Consider the following 21,896-nt stretch of genomic DNA (forward strand, 5'->3'; position numbering starts at 1 on the left):
GGTTTTTCATCAAACTGTCAAATGATTTAGAAGATTTAGAAGATTTAGAAGACATTTGTAGAATGTTCTGTTGTACAAACAGAAGATTTGAACTGTGTACTTATGTATATATGTGTACTTGTACTGTGTACTTGTGTATATATGTATATGTGTCTGTCTCTCTGTGCAGTCATGTATATATGTGTATTTGTACTGTGTACTTGTGTATATATGTGTCTGTCTCTCTGTGCAGTCGTATTGTGTATATATGTATATGTGTCTGTCTCTCTGTGCAGTCGTGTGGCTACGGAGTGAACTGTGTCTGTACTGTACTGTACTGTACTGTACTGTACTGTACTGTACTGTACTGTACTGTACTGTACTGTACTGTACTGTACTGTACTGTACTGTACTGTACTGTGAACTGTACTGTGAACTGTAATGTGTCTGTCTCTCTGTGCAGTCGTGTGGCTACGGCGTGAAGGACGAGGACTTCGCCTGCGTGCCGTGTCCGCAAGGGAAGTACTCCAAGGGAAAGTACGAGATCTGCAGACGCCACAAAGACTGCGACGCCCTCTACCGGGCGACCGTGCTCTCGCAGGGAACGCCCGACAGCGATGCGGAGTGTGGCCCCTGCCTGCCGGGGTAAGAGAAGCACATCCACTATAGTTCACTTCACTGTATAGAGCGCCCCCTACCAGGGCCCAGTCCCGCCCCCTACCAGGGCCCAGTCCCGCCCCCTACCAGGGCCCAGTCCCGCCCCCTACCAGGGCCCAGTCCCGCCCCTACCAGGGCCCAGGAAATGATTCCCCGTTCATTTTCCTCATAGACATTTCAAAAAGTATTTATTTAAAGACCTTCTAAGCCTTGTACAAAGCCAACTCGAGTTGTGACAAATCATGACAACAAACACAATTTTTTGGGCCAAACAAATAATTAGAAAGAAGAAGAAAACGGCAAGTTACAACACTTTTTTTCTTGTTTTTCTTCTTTGTAATTATTTTGTTCGGCCCAAAATGTTGTGTTTGTTGTCATGATTTGTCACGACTCGAGTTGGCTTTGACCACTTAAAAGGTCTTTAAATAAATACTTTTTGAAATGTCCATGGGAAAAAATGCATTGGGAATTATTTCCTGGGCCTGGCGTCGTCATGAAAGGGGGCGGGACTGCGACGCTCTATTGGCAAGGGCACCCAATTTGTGAAGTGAAGTTCAACTGTATCTATATATATATAAATGCACGTCCACGAGCTTGTAGGTCTGCTATTTTTGAAAAATCGTGAAAATATTTATTTCAGAAAACTGGAGGATTTAGAAGAAATGTTTTAAATTTCGAGGTCAGGCCAAAATGGATTAAACAGACTTGGTGACACTAAGCCAAGTGACTCAACAAACAGGCCAACAGGGCACAGGACTGCTACACATGAGGGGTGATTACTAATGAGATGCAGCTGGAGCAAACAGAAACATAGAACTAAGAAAACTAGACCAGGCAATTACAAATGTTTTTTTTCATCATAGCTTCAAATTGACATATTGGTTGTTCAGTTTGACCCACCAGTTTTGGAGATATGGCTTATAGAGTATAATGTCTTGCAGAACACAGCGAGTTGAGAAAACAGGCTTGAAAGGTTCACTTCTGTGGCAGATCTGTAGCAGATCTACAAGCTCACAACACGTCGCAGCGCGACGCGTTGTGAGCTTGTAGATCGTGTAGCTGATCGCTTGTAGATCAGCTATTTTCAGCAAGTGTAAAAACAGTCATTATGACGGCATCATAAGTAAAATCTTATGACATTTAGTCGACTAAAACTATAGACTAACACTAAAACATTCCAGGTGACTGAAATGTGACTAAAACTAAATGGAAACTATTCAAGTTTTTGTGTGTGCGTGTTTGTGTGTGTGTGTGTGTGTGTGTGTGTGTGTGTGTGTGTGTGTGTGTGTGTGTGTGTGTGTGTGTGCGTGTGTGTGTGTGTGTGTGTGTGCGTGTTTGTGTCACACGTCGGTCGTTCATAGGAGGAGAAACTCACGGTTGGTTGGTGGTCACGCCACAAGAATGCATAACGCGTCAAGTCGTTACACTTAAAAAAATGAAACCCACAATGATGTCATTAATGTTAATTGCAACATTAACATTAATTGCTAAAAATGTTTTGAATTAGTCACATGCGTTAACACTCAAATTTTGCTATATTATGAAAATGTTAACGGTATATATATATATGTATATATACACACACACACACACACACACACACACGCTTCAAAGTGAAACTACACGACCGGACCACCCTGTTTTCAAATCCTATTCACCACACGCACGCATGCACACATGCAAAGCGTGCACGAGCAAACACACGCACAGGCACACACACACACACACACGCACAGGCACACACACGCACAGTCACACACGCACATCCGTGCATTGGCCGTTCCATCCACAACAGTTGCACAGCTGCCATTAGGAATGGCATGACTGTCACCAGAACATGGAGTCAATAAAGGACATTAAAATGTTACCAGACCCTCTCTTTTCTCCTCTCTCCTCTTCCCATTCATCTTCCTCCCCACATTTTCCATCCTCCCCCCCGCTCCCCACACACACACACACACACACACACACACACACACACACACACACACACACACACACACACACACACACACACACACACACACACACACACACATCACCCACCCACCCCGCTCCCCCCTTCCTTTATTGGGTGATTGATGGGGTCTTGCCCCATGTTGTGGCGCCCCCCCCCCCCGCTCTTCAATCACCCCCCCCCCCCCCCCCCCTCCCTAAAGCAAAGTCGGTCGTTCCCAAACAACTCTTCATGTCCGTATTTTTATTGTTATTTTTTTAAGCAGGATCTTAATTAGGCTGCTTTGACACTTCCTTCAGTGAGAGAGTTGTTGAGAGAGGCTTAGCGTAAAGGAAATGACACTAACCATCACTTCACGCTGGTCGTATTTCATTTCCAAATCCTCCTAATCCTCCTGTTCTCTTGCAGTCAGTGTGGACGGGCTGGTGCCGCGCCACTAATTGACTCTCGTAGGACATTAAAGTCTGATTTCTTTCCCCCGCACACGTGCTCCTCTATGACAACTAGGGGTGTAGCGATATAGTAACTGTATCGACATATCGATTTTAATTTAGAAAATGTAGTATATAGTACCCAGCCAGCACGCCAACGTGGGTCCCATGTGGTTTAGAGGTGGGCTACCTATGTGGGAGCCAGGTGGGATAACCATATGGGACCCATATAGAAATGTCAGCGGGCACCAGATGGTTCTCACCTGGGTTGCCCATGTGGGTTTTAAGTGGGTGCTACCTGGGCCCTAGGTGGGCCCCAACTAGGCAATTTTATGTGGGACCCAAGTGGGTCTGTGGGACTGTAAACAGCAAAATATCATATCGTTTGACTTTGTATCGTATCGTTTTGCAATGTAAATAATCTGTATCGAACAACCACTAAAATCTTCCCTTATGGGGGTCCTTGGCATATTGTCAAATGGGGGTCTGCGGGCAAATAAGTATTAATTTGGGGGTCTTTGACATGAACCATTGTGAGAACCACTGCTCCAGGCCATGGCGTTTCAAATGGAGGTGTGGATACCTAGTTAATGATCCACAGGTTCCTTTCATGGCTGTTTACATTCGAGGGTCGCCGGTCCTCTCGAACGGGAACAGTTTAAAGGTATATTCAGTGATTTGACCTTATTCAAATATCACTTATTTTTTCTTTTTTTCTGGATAATCCTCCCTACTATAGAGTGTGCTGACCATATAAGGAAATCCTCCCTGTCCCCAGTGAGCCCCTGGGGTCAAAAAACCCTAGTTTCAGTTTTGGTGGCGGGTGGCAAAACCTTCATCCAATCAGGATGAGAGGGGCCTTCCTCCAATCATTATCGAGTGGGGGCGGGCCTTGGTGCACATGCTGTTGGCCTGTTGCACTTCCCCCCACTGTAGAGCGTGCATGTGCACATTTTGTTACCGGGGCGGACTGGGTGGTTTTCCAAATCACCCAAATCACTGAATGCTCCTTTAACGTCATGCCCAGGACGAAAATGTGGATACAGTGGCTCATATAAGCCACCTTCTCCTTCATCGTCTTCATGTCATTGTCCTTGTTCAGTCCTTCCTGCAGGCTATACCCCCCCCCCATTGTGTTGGCTGGCAGGACTCCCTATATATCGCGGGTTGCTTTTGCTGTGGATCGCTTTGATATCGTTATGGGAAAGATGCCATGGGCGCTGCGCTCGTTGAACATGCATATACGTGTGGCGTGCGCGTGTTCTGAGCCTGCACTGCTACACTGGGAGGTCCATACATGCTCGTGGAGCATGCATGTACGTGTGGCGTGCGTGTGTACTGGGAGGTCCATACATGCTCGTGGAGCATGCGTGTACGTGCGGCGTGCGTGTGTACTGGGAGGTCCATACATGCTCCACGCACAACGGAACAGGCCTGGAAGAAGTCCTCTGATACTCTCCTGCTGCGCCGCCTCTCTCATCTGGCGTCTACAACCACGTAAACACTCTATTCCTTAGGAGAGAAAAAAGAAAAAGAAAAAAAGCTTTTCCCCCGTATACTGTACACCTAATTTCTTTGTAAAAAAATATCGATCTACAAGCCCACAAGCTTGCTTAGAGCTCCGGGGCTAAAGGCTAGGCTAAACTTCCGCTCGCTTGAGCCATAATAATTATACTTCCACCACTGAGCAACTTCCACTGAAATGAATAGCTTGGGGGCGGGGCTAGCACTCCGGTTCGGTCTCTATCGTTTATAGCTCTATGGGTTGAAGTAGCTAGGTGCTGGAACGTGCTACATAATGTATGATGAGCAACAGGAGCTCTGTGCGCCAGTGACATGTTATGGCATGCTAGCATCCATGGACATGTTTATCTGCTGATTTGAGCCTAATGCTTTCACACTCAATAAGCAGTTGCCCCGCCTGGCAAGAAGTCTTACTCTATCATCAACATTAACTAGGCTACTTAAACCATTTTGACCTGAGATCAGATTCTAAAAATGTCTTCTACATCCTGACAGTTGAAAAAGCTATGTTTCTATGTCAGTCGTTCTTTGATCTTTCAAAAATAGCAGACCTACAAGCTTGTAGATCTGCTAATTTTCAATAGCTAAAGCATAACATAATGCTAACACCAAAAGGGGTTCCCGCCCCAAAATGGGTTAACTAGGCTACTTAAACCTAGCCTGGTAAAACCGCTCCCCCTGCTGGACAACATTTGCATTCTGCCAGAAGGCAGAGTCTGGTGTCTCTCAGGCAGAGACGATGTACTCCGGTCCAAATCAGACCGGAGCGATATGTGGCCGTATGCGACCGCTAGAGGAGCGACATGCAGCCGTATGCGACCGCTAGAGGAGCGACATGCAGCCGTATGCGACCGCTAGAGGAGCGACATGCGGCCGTATGCGACCGCTAGAGGAGCGACATGCAGCCGTATGCGACCGCTAGAGGAGCGACATGCAGCCGTATGCGACCGCTAGAGGAGCGACATGCAGCCGTATGCGACCGCTAGAGGAGCGACATGCAGCCGTATGCGACCGCTAGAGGAGCGACATGCAGCCGTATGCGACCGCTAGAGGCGGGATCCAACGCGAGACTGATGACATATTGAAGCTGTGCCACAGCACAAATGTAAACACAACCTAACAGGACTACAACTCCAAATTATTATGGAGATATCAGATTGTTGTCTCGCTGCTTCCGGGTTCATCGTTTCTGCTTGAGAGAGCCCAGATGCAGGTAGGAGGAGGGAACTGGTGAACTCAATACTGCCCCCATCTGGCAGTCAGGTTAACTTAAACCCTCTATACTTAACCCTAACCCTAGACGAATACTTATTGGACTGGTATCTGCCTATTTAGGTCCTCTCTTTTTTCCCCCTCTATAGAGCGTCGCAGTCCCGCCCCCTTTCATGACGACACCAGGCCCAGGAAATGATTCCCAATGCATTTTTCCCTCAGACATTTCAAAAAGTATTTAAAGACCTTTTAAGCGTCGTACGAAGCCAACTCGAGTCGTGACAAATCATAACAAACACAATATTTTGGACCAAACAAATAATTACAAAGAAGAAAAACAACAAAAAGTGTTTGCGTACCGATGCGTACCTCTGAACAGATCTACCGTGGCTCAACCCGATGCGTACATGTGAACAGATCTACCGTGGCTCAACCCGATTTGTACATGTGAACATATATACCGTGGCTCAACCCGATGCGTACATGTGCTTGAAGATTTGACTATTTTCATTGGACGTTTACTCCAGGATAGGGATTGCTACTGTAGGCTTGAAGTGGTTAATTACGTTTTGTTAAACAACTTTGTTGCTCAACCTTCAATCACCTCATAAAAAAAGAGCAATACAAATGATTGTACACTGTGGATTATAGACTTGGAAAACAATGAACAAAAGTGCATACCTTCACAGTAGGGATGGACTTTCATTTGAAAGAGGCCTACAGTTACTTTCTTTACAAGGCGTCTACAAGCTTGTAGATAAGTATAACATAATGCTTTAAACACCAAAAGGGGTTCCCGTCCAGAATGGGTTAAAGCCATTTTAACTCAACTCAGAAACACATCAGACTATATGACTTCAAATCAATCATGATTATTTCAAACTTTTGGCCTCGCTTATTGTAGGGTAGGTTTAGATTGAGACTGGCTCATGGACTATTACATCACCATGGTACATCGATCATAATATACAGACTGGCTCATGGACTATTACATCACCATGGTACATCAATCAGAATATACAGCCTGGCTCATGGACTATTACATCACCATGGTACATCAGTCAGAATATACAGACTGGCTCATGGACTATTACATCACCAGGGTACATCGGTCACAATATACAGACTGGCTCATGGACTATTACATCACCATGGTACATGGGTCAGAATATAACGACTGGCTCATGGACTATTACATCACCATGGTACATCAGTCAGAATATACAGACTGGCCCATGGACTATTACATCACCATGGTACATCGGTCAGAATACAGACTGGCTCATGGACTATTACATCACCATGGTACATCAGTCAGAATACAGACTGGCTCATGGACTATTACATCACCAGGGTACATGGGTCAGAATATACAGACTGGCTCATGGACTATTACATCACCATGGTACATGGGTCAGAATATACAGACTGGCTCATGGACTATTACATCACCATGGTACATGGGTCAGAATATACAGACTGGCTTATGGACTATTACATCACCATGGTACATCAGTCAGAATATACAGACTGGCTCATGGACTATTACATCACCATGGTACATGGGTCAGAATATACAGACTGGCTCATGGACTATTACATCACCATGGTACATGGGTCAGAATATACAGACAAGGAGAGTTACGTTTAAGCCTTTATTTTCCGTTGCACACACAAGCATTTAGGGTTGAGCAGGAGGTGGTGAGGCATCACGGTTATGGTTTTTACTAAAAAGACAAGAGAAACATCATTATCATACAATTCAATAGTGCATATAACGATAGACAGACAATTAGGTACCTAAGACAATAATAAGACTCAAGGGGGGGATGGGTAGGCCTACCACTACATATTAGGAGTACACAAACATGGGAAATAAACATTCAATATTATCTAATATAAGTTATTAAGTTACTGATGTACTGCATTTCAAAGAATACTATATGTGCACTGCGCATTACACACATTCTCTACAGTTTCAGGATTACATTTATCACAAATAACCAATAAAATGCAATATACAAATCATGAACAAACTGAACTCACTTCAGTGACGCCTAACCAAGGCCTGAGGCTCCAGGACAGATCGAGGGCTCTCAGGTGGTGGAGTTGTTACTGCTGCTGACAAACAATGACTACATGGACAGGCAGTATATATAGCTGGCCACTGATTGAGGTGTGAGTGAGAGCAGGTGAGATTACTGATTGAGAGGGAGTCACTCCCGTGAGGTGGGTGGGTCCACATGGAATAGGCCAGGGGGAGGGTTGTTGCTGCTCACTAGGATGAGTCTGACTCTTTTCTACAATTGTGATTAATGAACAATATATTCATACATTTTTTAATCTACAAGCTCGCAACGTGTTTTTGTATTTATTTATGGAAATTCTAAAATCTATTGTTCAACATATAAATGGTTAATCAGAATTAAACAATTTAGACGATTATACTTACAAGGTCTTCGTGTTGATTTGTTGAAGAAAAGTAATTAGAAATTATATACAAAACGCCCTGCTTGTCGATTATTCCATTACGGTAACCAAGTGGTTTATTGGGCCCATCAATTTCTGTATATTGTTTTGGGTAAGTTGCCCAACCCTGGTCTTCTTGCAGACGCCTTGGCTCTAAGCTAGAACTGTACCTCGCCAGGGTTTGTTTGTCCCCTCAGGACGTCAATTAAGTTTATATTCAGTGAGTCAAACTTTTCACCTCACCTGCTTCCTGTTGAGGCCAAATTCATTCTTCATGTCCCATGGTGGTACTGTGTGAGTGCGTGCGTGCGTGCGTGCGTGCGTGCGCGCGTGCGTGCGTCTGGCACACGAGGAAGAAGTGTATATACGCAAAGCTTTTGCAAAAATACCTGCCGGCAACAGGACTGTGTTCACTTTCACATGACTCAAGGAAAAGGTAAACTATAAAACTCACTTTGATGAATCTGGGGGATCCACAACAAGGTAGTGGATCAGTGACTGACCGACTCCACCGTGGGGGTGTTGGGCTCCATGTGGCCAGCATGTGATTATCTACAGCAGGGCTGGTGCAACTTGGACAATGGAGAGTGGCCACTATATTTACACACTCATTCCAGACGGGTCACATTGCATATTACTAGTAGCAAAAAAACAGCTACAAGCTCAAAACGCCATCTATACAAGCTCAAAAAATAGAGTTCTCAACAGGCCGAAGATTAAGGCCCGGCCTTCATTCAGATTGGCTATTTTCCCTGTTTGCGAGGAGAGGACGCACACACGGCCGCTCGTTATTACTCGCAGTGCGTATTGTTGCCCCCCTCCCTCGGCGTGTTGCCCCCCTCCCTCGGCGTGTTGCCCCCCTCCCTCGGCGTGTTGCCCCCCTCCCTCGGCGTGTTGCCCCCCCTCCCTCGGCGTGTTGCCCCCCTCCCTCGGCGTGTTGCCCCCCTCCCTCGGCGTGTTGCCCCCCCTCCCTCGGCGTGTTGCCCCCCTCCCTCGGCGTGTTGCCCCCCTCCCTCGGCGTGTTGCCCCCCTCCCTCGGCGTGTTGCCCCCCCTCCCTCGGCGTGTTGCCCCCCTCCCTCGGCGTGTTGCCCCCCTCCCTCGGCGTGTTGCCCCCCTCCCTCGGCGTGTTGCCCCCCTCCCTCGGCGTGTTGCCCCCCTCCCTCGGCGTGTTGCCCCCCTCCCTCGGCGTGTTGCCCCCCTCCCTCGGCGTGTTGCCCCCCTCCCTCGGCGTGTTGCCCCCCTCCCTCGGCGTGTTGCCCCCCTCCCTCGGCGTGTTGCCCCCCTCCCTCGGCGTGTTGCCCCCCTCCCTCGGCGTGTTGCCCCCCTCCCTCGGCGTGTTGCCCCCCTCCCTCGGCGTGTTGCCCCCCTCCCTCGGCGTGTTGCCCTACTCGCAGTGTGTATTGCGCGTATAGGTAGCGACGGCACTGCCTGGGCCCTACCTGGGCTGGCCCGAGGCCCCGCCTGGCCTAGCCGGTCCATATAATGGGCATTCCCAGACCTGTAGTTTCAGCGTGACCTCACCCTTTAGGGCCCTCTTTAGGGCGTCTTACTGGTATATTTTATATTTCAATATATAAATATTTAAAAAGCATCCAACATGGTGGAGGTACAATTGCAAGATGAACTCCTGTGACACACAAAGCACATCCTTCTATGTGGACAGCAAGACACGGTGGGAAAATGCTTCTATCTCCTTTTTTTGACCATTTCACCATCTGTATTGTTTTGTTCCTCATCTCCGCTTTTTTTAATGGGTTGACGAGTGCAGGTGTGGCTGGGAGGGAGAGAGTGCACGGGGGTCAGGAGTCAGGTTTAGGGGGCTGTGCAGGTGTGGCTTAATGGGTCCCCGGTGGGTTTGGGGGGGGGAAAGACCACAGAATACCACGGAGGAGTGTGAAGTCATCTGAGATCCATTAAAGGCTACTTCAGAACAGGCCTGCGGGAGGTTAAATCTTCCGACGCAGTTCAAAGCGAGATAATGAGAATAGAAAGAGATCGCGGTCAGTCCATTTGAACTTGAAAGAAAGCCAGTGGCAGACTTTCATTTATGTATTCTTCTTTTGGGGGTGAAATGTGTATTTTACTATTCTATAGCGCTGTTAAATGAACACGGCGTTGTGTCTCCTCAGGTATTACATTCTGTTAAATGAACAGAACGTTGTGTCTCCTCAGGTATTAAATGAACAGAACGTTGTGTCTCCTCAGGTATTAAATGAACCCGTTGTGTCTCCTCAGGTCTTAAATGAACAGAACGTTGTGTCTCCTCAGGTATTAAATGAACAGAACGTTGTGTCTCCTCAGGTCTTAAATTAACCTGTTGTGTCTCCTCAGGTATTACATTCTGGAGAACCGACCCAGGAACCTCTACGGGAAGGTGTGCCACTCCTGTCAGAACGCACCGCGCAACACCAAGGAATGTAAGGAACAGAACTTTCTTTCCTCCTACAGTAGCTCCATATCCTCCATATCCTCCATATCCTCCTCCATATCCTCCATATCCTCCATATCCTCCTCCATATCCTCCATATCCTCCTCCATATCCTCCTCCATATCCTCCATATCCTCCTCCATATCCTCCTCCATATCCTCCATATCCTCCTCCATATCCTCCATATCCTCCTCCATATCCTCCATATCCTCCATATCCTCCTCCATATCCTCCATATCCTCCTCCATATCCTCCATATCCTCCTCCATATCCTCCATATCCTCCATATCCTCCTCCATATCCTCCATATCCTCCATATCCTCCTCCATATCCTCCATATCCTCCTCCATATCCTCCATATCCTCCTCCATATCCTCCATATCCTCCATATCCTCCTCCATATCCTCCATATCCTCCATATCCTCCTCCATATCCTCCATATCCTCCTCCATATCCTCCTCCATATCCTCCATATCCTCCTCCATATCCTCCATATCCTCCTCCATATCCTCCATATCCTCCATATCCTCCTCCATATCCTCCATATCCTCCATATCCTCCTCCATATCCTCCATATCCTCCATATCCTCCTCCATATCCTCCATATCCTCCTCCATATCCTCCTCCATATCCTCCATATCCTCCTCCATATCCTCCATATCCTCCTCCATATCCTCCATATCCTCCTCCATATCCTCCATATCCTCCATATCCTCCTCCATATCCTCCATTCCATCCATGTCTCGCTTCCTTTCCAAGCCTGTATGATGGATAACACAGTGGACCACATTCACCCCCTCCCTCCACTGCTCTCCCGTGATGTGCTGGTTGGTGCCTTGCATGGTTTCTGCCGCCATCGGTGTGTGAATGTGTGTGTGAATGGGTGAATTGATGCACAATCTATGTAAAGCGCATTGGATAAAGGCGCTATAGAGCGCCGCAGTCCCGTCCCCTTTCCAGACCCGGAAAAAAATGCCCCGTTCATTTTCCTCATTTCAAAAAACATTTATTTAAAGACGTTTACGCCGCGAACAAAGCCAACTCTTGTTGTGACAAATCATGACAATTAAACACAATGTTTTGGGCCGATCAAATAATTAGCAAGAAGAAAAAAAAACACTTTTTGTTTTGTTTTTCTTCTTACTAATTATTTGATCGGCCCAAAACATTGTGTTTATTTATACGAGTTGGCTTATTTGTCCGCGGCGTAAACGTCTTTAAATAAATACTTTTTGAAACGTCTGGGGAAAATTAATTGGGGAATTATTTCCTGGGCCACCTGTCGTTTCGAGGGGGTTTTACCGACACCAAGCAACTGAAAAACACGTCATTTCAAAGTGGATGGAGAGAAAGGATTTTTGTCCAACCACGAAGCGGGTGTGAAGAGAGGCAGAACCACGACTTGACAAAGGGTGAACTGCTGCCACGTCTCGAGTGTAACGATAATACCAGAGGCTCACGAAGAAGCATTTTCCCCCCCACGTTATCCCTCACCATCAAGGGGATGAAACAATTGTAACACAAGAGCCAAAAATAAGAGTATCGTGTATAAGTTTCCATTGTTCATTTATATCCCACTAGCCCTTACCCGTTGTGAAATACTTGCCGCCTTGTGGCCGTGCGCGGGTACTGTGCCCTGGGTGCGTTTTCGCATTTTTAATTCACTAATAAATTCATTATTAATCATTAATGTGTCAAATTGAAAAAAAGGGCTTCATTAAGACCTCCATATTATTATGGTCAATGCCTGTGTGAAAAGTGGGAGTGATTGGTGACAGTGAGGAGCGACGGAAGTGTTTCTGACACACATTCAGACATTTGGTAATTATAGTATGATGATATAGTATGATGATATGATATGATGATGATGATATATGTCTATATGAGACACCCACAGCAAAGACCCTTTCATACCATCAAAAACATTAATAAAGCGATGTCTTACTCAAAGGCGCTGTGTGAGTGAGTCAACCCCTCCCCCCGTCCCCCACCCCCTACCCCCCGTCCCCGTCACCCCATCAGGAGCGACAGAGAGAGAGAGGAGTGTGTGTGCGTGTATGTGTGTGCGTCAATTTAACAAAGGTGCAGACGATCAGAAATCAGCAGAGAGTGATCGACGGTCTACTCTATGCCGAATTGAAGTTGGTCTCGGTCCCAGACTTTTTTTTTTCTCCCTGGAAATAAAAACGTCTGGGTTTCCGAGGCGATCATGTGATCAGTGACATCACGAAGATGTATTCCTGCCAGGCCAAAAAGTACACCGTTGTGATGTCACTGGTCACATGACCTCCAGTTCTAGACCTGCAGTTCTATAGGCTGAACTCACAGCTTTTCCACACAACAACTCTAAGGTATATTAAAGACATGGTTCAATGTCGAAAATGAGTGGTATTCCGTCTTTAAGTGGTTAAATAGACCCCCCCCCCCCGTGGGAACGGTTCCATGGCTCTATTGTCACTGTGAGTTGCTCCTCCCTGTACCGATTGTTATTGGAAGGGCCCGGAAACGTATGGCATTGTTATTGTGTCATATTTAATGAATGTGTTTGGAAATAAGAAAAGAAAAAAAAACCCAAAACACAGCCCGGGCTGCAGTGACGGGAGGGAGGGAGGGGGAGGAGTGTGTGTGTGTGTGTGTGTGTGTGTGTGTGTGTGTGTGTGTGTGTGTGTGTGTGTGTGCGTGCGTGCGTGCGTGCGTGCGCTATACACATGAACAAACACTGACTTTTCAACAGGGCTTTAATTGTTTTTGCCAGGCATAGGAATGAGTGATTGAATAAGGGTGGAGGACAGGGGAGAGAGACATAGAGAGAGACAGAGAGAGAGAGAGAGAGAGAGACAGAGAGAGAGAGAGAGAAAGAGAGAGAGAGAGAGAGAGAGAGAGAGGGAGAGAGAGAGACAGAGAGAGAGAGAGAAAGAGAGAGAGAGAGACAGAGAGAGAAAGAGAGAGAGAGAGAAAGAGAGAGAGAGAGAGAGAGAGAGAATATGCAGTCAGACACCTCTCGCTCTCCCTCTCTCTCTCTCTCTCTCTCCCCGTCTCACTCACTGTCTCTTCGAAGGCATACATTTTAATGAACTAATTAAAAAAAAGTGCATAAATAAAATAAAATGAATGGAGAAAAGAAAAGAATAGAAAAAAGGAAAGAAAAAAAAACCCTTGAAAACAGTGTGACCAAAAAAATGTAGCTGTGAGCAGTGAGTTACTGTCTCTGGGTTGAAAGGCAGGCTGACACTCGCCACGTAACGTGGAAATTATCCCCGGCTCCCGGCTCGCTCCCCGCGGCTCCCGGCTCGCTCCCCGCGGATCAGTGCGTGTGCGATAATTAAAACTTCACTGGGTATATATATGGATGGGAAAGATGATTAGCGTGTTAGCGCTTGCCGCCGATGCTACTCTTTGGCAGGCACACGTGTGTAGCCTACTCTGCTACGGTCCTGTAGGCATAGCCCAATTTCCTCAACCACACACGCACGCACCACGCACGCACACACGCACACGCACGCACGCACACACGCACACACACACAAAAACACACACACACACACACACACACACACACACACACACACACACACGCACGCACGCACGCACGCACGCACGCACGCACGCACGCACACACACACACACGCACACACACACACACCATTGGAAGCCAACACCTGCTGCTAACGACGCTGGTGTGTCCCCGACAGTGTTGCCATGCATGTCTGCTTATTATAAGCGACTTTGGGCTTGTCTTTTGAGGGGCGCTAGGCTAGCCCCTCCTATATTCAGCTATTAAGTGATAGATTTTCATGTTACACAAACATTAAATGCCATTAACAATGAACAGAGTTTAATGTTTGTCTTGTCTGTCACTGAGCAAATCGACATATGATGTTATGTTATGATATCGTGATGATGTAAGATGATAAGGGTTGGTAAAGCACCCCTCACTTCACATGGGTGTGATTTTTGTCCTACACGAACGTTAAAATTCCCGAGAATTGTACGTCATAGTGTCTGACATCATGATGATGTACGATGATAAGAGCCGCCCCTCACTTCACACGGGTCCGGAGCTCTCTGGTGGAGCTGTTGCCCCCGTGACCCGACTACGGATAAGCGGTTGAAGATGGATGGATTGGATTCCGCTAGTTTTACTCACTATGGTGTGGAGAATGGTGGTGTGGAGTGCATATTTGAGCTCACCACGGCTCACAAACACAATTAGACAAAGCTATAGGGTTTGGGTTGACTTGTTTACAACGTTATCAAGACCCAGGCCTCACTCACACCTTCACATCTAGCATACAACATTGTTGGATGCTAGATGTAAACAAAGGGTAAGTGTCATGGCCGCCCCAATGCATTTCCAATGGAAGTCGCATGGTTTGACACAACATTTTTGTTGTACGGCTTTCGGCTGTGTTTCGACTGCCCCCCCTCCCCCTCATACAACAAAGATGTCAAACCATGTGGAAATTTATTGGAAATGAATTGCGAGCTTGCAACAGTCAACAAGTCTCATGCATCAGCTATACAACAATCTGTTGTGAAGGTCTGAGTGAGGCCCCAGACACCTCATTGGTTTGTTGTGTTTTGTCTTGGCCTCCGCTCCTCCGCTGCCAGTCCACTTTGTTTGGACTGTTTAGATTGGGGGAAAAACATGGCCTAGTGGAATGATTGATTGATTGACATTTTTATTTCACAGTATGCAGAACGGGTACATTTCAAACCAAAGTCCTTCCAAAAACTGTTGCGGTGGACGACAACACCGTGATTAAGCATTACACTTGTTTACAACAGGGTCCACCGTTTTCAATTCATCAGAGCAGTTAGAGACTTACAAATATACACTTCGATAAAAAAAACAGGAAATCAACATTATACAGAAAGTCAAAAGGGGAAAAACAAATATACAGTATGGGGGGGGGGGTTGTTCGGGGGGGTAGGGGACTCAGAGTTTATTGACGGGGGCCTGCAGTTTCCAATTGCATGCGCATGCAGACGTCCGTAGAGGTGCCCTTTGAGACATGCAGACGTCCGTAGAGGTGCCCTTTGAGAGCAGACGTCCGTAGAGGTGCCCTTTGAGACATGCAGACGTCCTATAGGTGCCCTTTGAGAGCAGACGTCCGTAGAGGTGCCCTTTGAGACATGCAGACGTCCGTAGAGGTGCCCTTTGAGAGCAGACGTCCGTAGAGGTGCCCTTTGAGAGCAGACGTCCGTAGAGGTGCCCTTTGAGACATGCAGACGTCCGTAGAGGTGCCCTTTGAGACATGCAGACGTCCGTAGAGGTGCCCTTTGAGAGCAGACGTCCGTAGAGGTGCCCTTTGAGAGCAGACGTCCGTATAGGTGCCCTTTGAGACATGCAGACGTCCGTAGAGGTGCCCTTTGAGAGCAGACGTCCGTAGAGGTGCCCTTTGAGAGCAGACGTCCGTAGAGGTGCCCTTTGAGAGCAGACGTCCGTAGAGGTGCCCTTTGAGAGCAGACGTCCGTATAGGTGCCCTTTGAGACATGCAGACGTCCGTAGAGGTGCCCTTTGAGAGCAGACGTCCGTAGAGGTGCCCTTTGAGAGGGACGTCCGTATAGGTGCCCTTTGAGACATGCAGACGTCCGTAGAGGTGCCCTTTGAGAGCAGACGTCCGTAGAGGTGCCCTTTGAGAGGGACGTCCGTATAGGTGCCCTTTGAGAGCAGACGTCCGTAGAGGTGCCCTTTGAGAGCAGACGTCCGTAGAGGTGCCCTTTGAGAGCAGACGTCCGTAGAGGTGCCCTTTGAGAGGGACGTCCGTATAGGTGCCCTTTGAGAGCAGACGTCCGTAGAGGTGCCCTTTGAGAGACGTCCGTAGAGGTGCCCTTTGAGAGACGTCCGTATAGGTGCCCTTTGAGAGGTTTTGAAGGAGTCAAGGGATTCACGGGTCTTAATGACTGTTGGAACCATCGGCTCTATACAGCATGGGTTCCCAAAGTGGGGTCCGGGGACCCCTAGGGGTACTTAAGGGAGTTCCAGGGGGTACCTAGCTCAATTAGAGATAGTTAGGAACCAAATGGACCCTTATGGGTCCATTTGGTTCCATTTGTACACTCTCAGAGTTAAATTAACAGTGGTTTTACATTATAAATGGGGGTACCAGAGATAGAAATACCATTAAATCGGGGGTCCGTAGCATAATGCATGTGAAACTGGGGGTCCATGAAATTAATGTTTCGGAATCACTGCTAGAGACGTAAAAATCCTCCCTTATCGGGGTCACTGGCATGTTTTCAAATGGGGGTCCGTGGCCTAATAAATGTTGATTTGGGGGTCCTTGACATGAAAAGGTTTGGGAACCACTGCTATACAGGACTCCGGGTTGAGGGCGCTAGCTGTTATTTTGCCTGCATGTGTTTGTGGTGCGAGACGAGAGCCTGATGCCTTCATGGCTGCCTGCGAGCGAGCGAGCGAGACGTACGTGATTAAGATGTGGAAAAAGAGCTGGAACTAAACAGGAATCTCAGATGATGATGCAGGGCTGGTTTTATCCCGCGAAACCAGACAGAGTAAACAAACACCCTGCTGAAGTCCTGAGGTCTGCGCCCGCAGGGAGCTGGGTTGTGTGTGCCGTGCGTGTTTGTGCGTGCGTGCGTTTGGCAATGCATGCGTGTCTTTTGTGCGAGAGAGCATCGGCGTTGACGAGGCCACGAGCACGCCGCATGCCAAAGAGGTCTATAGTATCAATCAAGTGAAATAATAGACTGATTAAAGCTGTGGGCTGATTTATGGGCTGCCAGCCGTTTACAACTCCATTAGGAAGACCCAGAGAGGAGGAACATAATGGATATAGTTGATCAACAAGGAGGAGGAGGAGGGGGAGGAGGAGGGGGAGGAGGGGGGGGGTGGCTGTTGAGGGTTGGAAGCGCTTTAAAGTGGAACGAGGAGGACATTTTGATGGGGTTGCCTCATGATGCAACAATTTATTTGTTTTTCTTGATAAAGACATGCATGGTTTTTTTTTGTTGCAGGCATGCGCACCGCCGTCGTGGTTTCAGGGAAGGCTGTTAGTGACCCCGGTAGCACCACTGTGTTCCCCCATCTACATAAAGGTATGTGCACGCACGCACGCACACACGCACACACGCACGAATGCACGCACGCACGAATGCACGCACACACGCACGCACGCACACGCACGCACGCACGCACACACGCACGCAAACACACGGAAAAGGGCTGTCCTCCAACCATTTCATTTCACACATTCATAGAGTTAAATTATTGTTAAACATCTGCATTACTTAATTTACACAAAGTCAACCCGATTAGAGAATGCAGAAGAATTGTTATTTTTGAATCAAAAAGACATCTTGAGTCTGAGAAATGTCATCAAATGGCGGTCCGCGGCTCAAATGCCAAATTAATAAAGGTCCTTGTAGGATATGAACCGGGTTGAGAAGCGCCGGTCCAACTCATTCTGTCTCCATGCTCAGATGGTCCAACTCATTCTGTCTCCATGCTCTGATGGTCCAACTCATTCTGTCTCCATGCTCTGATGGTCCAACTCATTCTGTCTCCATGCTCTGATGGTCCAACTCATTATGTCTCCATGCTGTGATGGTCCAACTCATTCTGTCTCCATGCTCTGATGGTCCAACTCATTCTGTCTCCATGCTCTGATGGTCCAACTCATTCTGTCTCCATGCTCTGATGGTCCAACTCATTCTGTCTCCATGCTCTGATGGTCCAACTCATTCTGTCTCCATGCTCTGATGGTCCAACTCATTCTGTCTCCATGCTCTGATGGTCCAACTCATTCTGTCTCCATGCTCTGATGGTCCAACTCATTCTGTCTCCATGCTCTGATGGTCCAACTCATTCTGTCTCCATGCTCTGATGGTCCAACTCATTCTGTCTCCATGCTCTGATGGTCCAACTCATTCTGTCTCCATGCTCTGATGGTCCAACTCATTCTGTCTCCATGCTCTGATGGTCCAACTCATTCTGTCTCCATGCTCTGATGGTCCAACTCATTCTGTCTCCATGTTCTGATGGTCCAACTCATTCTGTCTCCATGCTCTGATGGTCCAACTAATTCTGTCTCCATGCTCTGATGGTCCAACTCATTCTGTCCCCATGCTCTGATGGTCCAACTCATTCTGTCTCCATGCTCTGATGGTCCAACTCATTCTGTCTCCATGCTCTGATGGTCCAACTCATTCTGTCTCCATGCTCTGATGGTCCAACTCATTCTGTCTCCATGCTCTGATGGTCCAACTCATTCTGTCTCCATGTCCAGATGCCACCGGTCAGGGTCATCTGGCCACCGCTCTCATCATTGCCATGTCAACCATCTTCATCATGGCCATCGCCATCGTCCTCATCATCATGTTTTACATCCTGAAGGCCAAGCCCAGCGGGCAGGGTGAGAGACGCACGCACGCATGCACGCACACACGCACGCACGCACGCACGCACGCACGCACGCAGGTACAAACGTCCAAAACTCACTGTATCTTATGTGTGTGTGTGTGTGTGTGTGTGTGTGTGTGTGTGTGTGTGTGTGTGTGTGTGTGTGTGTGTGTGTGTGTGTGTGTGTAGCATGCTGCTCTGGACAGGTGGTGAAAGCAGTGGAGGCTCAGACCAACAAACAAGAGGACAAGAAAGATGTCCCTGGTGAGATACGCACGCACGCACGCACGCACGCACGCACGCACGCACGTTGTGTACTAACCATGGTCCACTTAATTTGTGCTGTGACTCATTATTTCCTTTTTACATAATTAATTTTCATCCCAATCAGCTTGTGTTTGTAATCTCTGGCTGTGTGTCGCACAAAAGCAGCTGTTCTGCCCTTACTATACGTTTGGTGTACAGTCTGTATGGCTTGGTGTACAGTAAGGTACAGTCTGTATGGCTTGGCAGACAGCTAAAAAGCAAAGCAAAGTAAAGTTCTTTGTTTACCCAGGGTGAATGGACTAAGCTCGAGATGCTTGTTTACAGCCAGACCCTGCTCATAGAACATTTCATGGTAGGGGTTCAATGCCTTGCTCAAGGGCACTTCAGCGGTGGTAATTTTAACGTGCCGGTCCGGGGATTCGAACTGGCGACCTTCCGATAACAAGACCGCTCCGCAAACCGTTCGGCCACCGCTGCCCCAGATAACAATGTTCCCAATAAAGCTCCAAAAGGCAGTGACTTGGTTTAGGTTCTTTACTGGTGATAACTTCAATTTGTAAAACGGCAATACAGAAAAAATAGAAAACACAACATTGGTGTCATATAGGCTACTGTACAATCATAAACCAAACATTAGTTATTTTTATGCATCACACAAGATTACACAAATAACATGTTGTATTCACTGTACTAAATGCATGATTCAACAAATCAAACATTTTAGAAAAGATCAAAACAACTTACAAGCATATTGCTTTAAGAGCCAAGATATGCTTAAAGAGCCATAAAGTTTAACAAACAACACACAAACTTACAGACTTATCCTGTCCAAGGCCTGAGAGAAAGGGTTAACTCAACATGCAGTGAGAGCTCTTGACAGTGTGCTGGCTAGTTGAACTGAACTGACTCTGACCAAACTAATCACCTCATTAACTACCCTGGTGAGGCTGACCAGGTGAAAATAATTACTAATTAGGCTAAGGAACATAGGTCTCCAAAACACATACAAGGCCTAAAGGTGGCCTAAACCACACAGAAAGTAAACAGCACAGCAGCACAAAAGAGCAGATTTACAAGCTCACAACGCGGGCGCATCACAAGGCGAACACAGATTTACAAGCTCACAACGCGGGCGCATCACAAGGCGAACACAGATTTACAAGCTCACAACGCGGGCGCATCACAAGGCGAACACAGATTTACAAGCTCACAACGCGGGCGCATCACAAGGCGAACACAGATTTACAAGCTCACAACGCGGGCGCATCACAAGGCGAACACAGATTTACAAGCTCACAACGCGGGCGCATCACAAGGCGAACACAGATTTACAAGCTCACAACGCGGGCGCATCACAAGGCGAACACAGATTTACAAGCTCACAACGCGGGCGCATCACAAGGCCAACACAGATTTACAAGCTCACAACGCGGGCGCATCACAAGGCGAACACAGATTTACAAGCTCACAACGCGGGCGCATCACAAGGCGAAAACAGATTTACAAGCTCACAACGCGGGCGCATCACAAGGCCAACACAGATTTACAAGCTCACAACGCGGGCGCATCACAAGGCCAACACAGATTTACAAGCTCACAACGCGGGCGCATCACAAGGCAAACGCAGATTTACAAGCTCACAACGCGGGCGCATCACAAGGCCAACACAGATTTACAAGCTCACAACGCGGGCGCATCACAAGGCCAACACAGATTTACAAGCTCACAACGCGGGCGCATCACAAGGCCAACACAGATTTACAAGCTCACAACGCGGGCGCATCACAAGGCAAACGCAGATTTACAAGCTCACAACGCGGGCGCATCACAAGGCAAACGCAGATTTACAAGCTCACAACGCGGGCGCATCACAAGGCCAACACAGATTTACAAGCTCACAACGCGGGCGCATCACAAGGCGAAAACAGATTTACAAGCTCACAACGCGGGCGCATCACAAGGCCAACACAGATTTACAAGCTCACAACGCGGGCGCATCACAAGGCCAACACAGATTTACAAGCTCACAACGCGGGGCGCATCACAAGGCCAACACAGATTTACAAGCTCACAACGCGGGCGCATCACAAGGCCAATACAGATTTACAAGCTCACAACGCGGGCGCATCACAAGGCCAACACAGATTTACAAGCTCACAACGCGGGCGCATCACAAGGCCAACACAGATTTACAAGCTCACAACGCGGGGCGCATCACAAGGCCAACACAGATTTACAAGCTCACAACGCGGGCGCATCACAAGGCCAATACAGATTTACAAGCTCACAACGCGGGCGCATCACAAGGCCAACACAGATTTACAAGCTCACAACGCGGGCGCATCACAAGGCCAACACAGATTTACAAGCTCACAACGCGGGGCGCATCACAAGGCCAACACAGATTTACAAGCTCACAACGCGGGCGCATCACAAGGCCAACACAGGTGCTATCCTGTCCCGTCCCCGTCTCGATATGTAGTTCACGACTGCTTCGTACCTTTGTGAGTAAGACGTGTCTACATGCACACGTACATGTGTCTATACATTATGTATGTGTGTATACGTGTGTGTGGTTGTGTGTGTGTGCACTTTATGTAGTCATA

At 47.6% G+C, this 21,896-nt stretch overlaps 1 protein-coding gene across 1 annotated transcript in view; it reads left to right on the forward strand.

The window, feature by feature from the left end:
• Positions 1–275: 275 nt before the first annotated feature.
• The window catches only part of edar (ectodysplasin A receptor), a gene marked incomplete at both ends in the record, with an annotated part of 31,953 nt that continues 10,332 nt past the window's right edge, over positions 276–21,896 (forward strand). Inside the window, 6 exons of the mRNA XM_079531062.1 lie at positions 276–299; positions 443–624; positions 10,562–10,647; positions 17,640–17,720; positions 18,911–19,036; positions 19,213–19,287. Coding sequence (XP_079387188.1) covers positions 276–299; positions 443–624; positions 10,562–10,647; positions 17,640–17,720; positions 18,911–19,036; positions 19,213–19,287 — 574 coding nt within the window. The remainder of the gene's footprint in view (positions 300–442; positions 625–10,561; positions 10,648–17,639; positions 17,721–18,910; positions 19,037–19,212; positions 19,288–21,896) is intronic.

This window comes from Electrona antarctica, assembly GCF_951216825.1.
Source record: "Electrona antarctica genome assembly, contig: scaffold_80, whole genome shotgun sequence".
Lineage (NCBI taxonomy): Eukaryota > Metazoa > Chordata > Actinopteri > Myctophiformes > Myctophidae > Electrona > Electrona antarctica.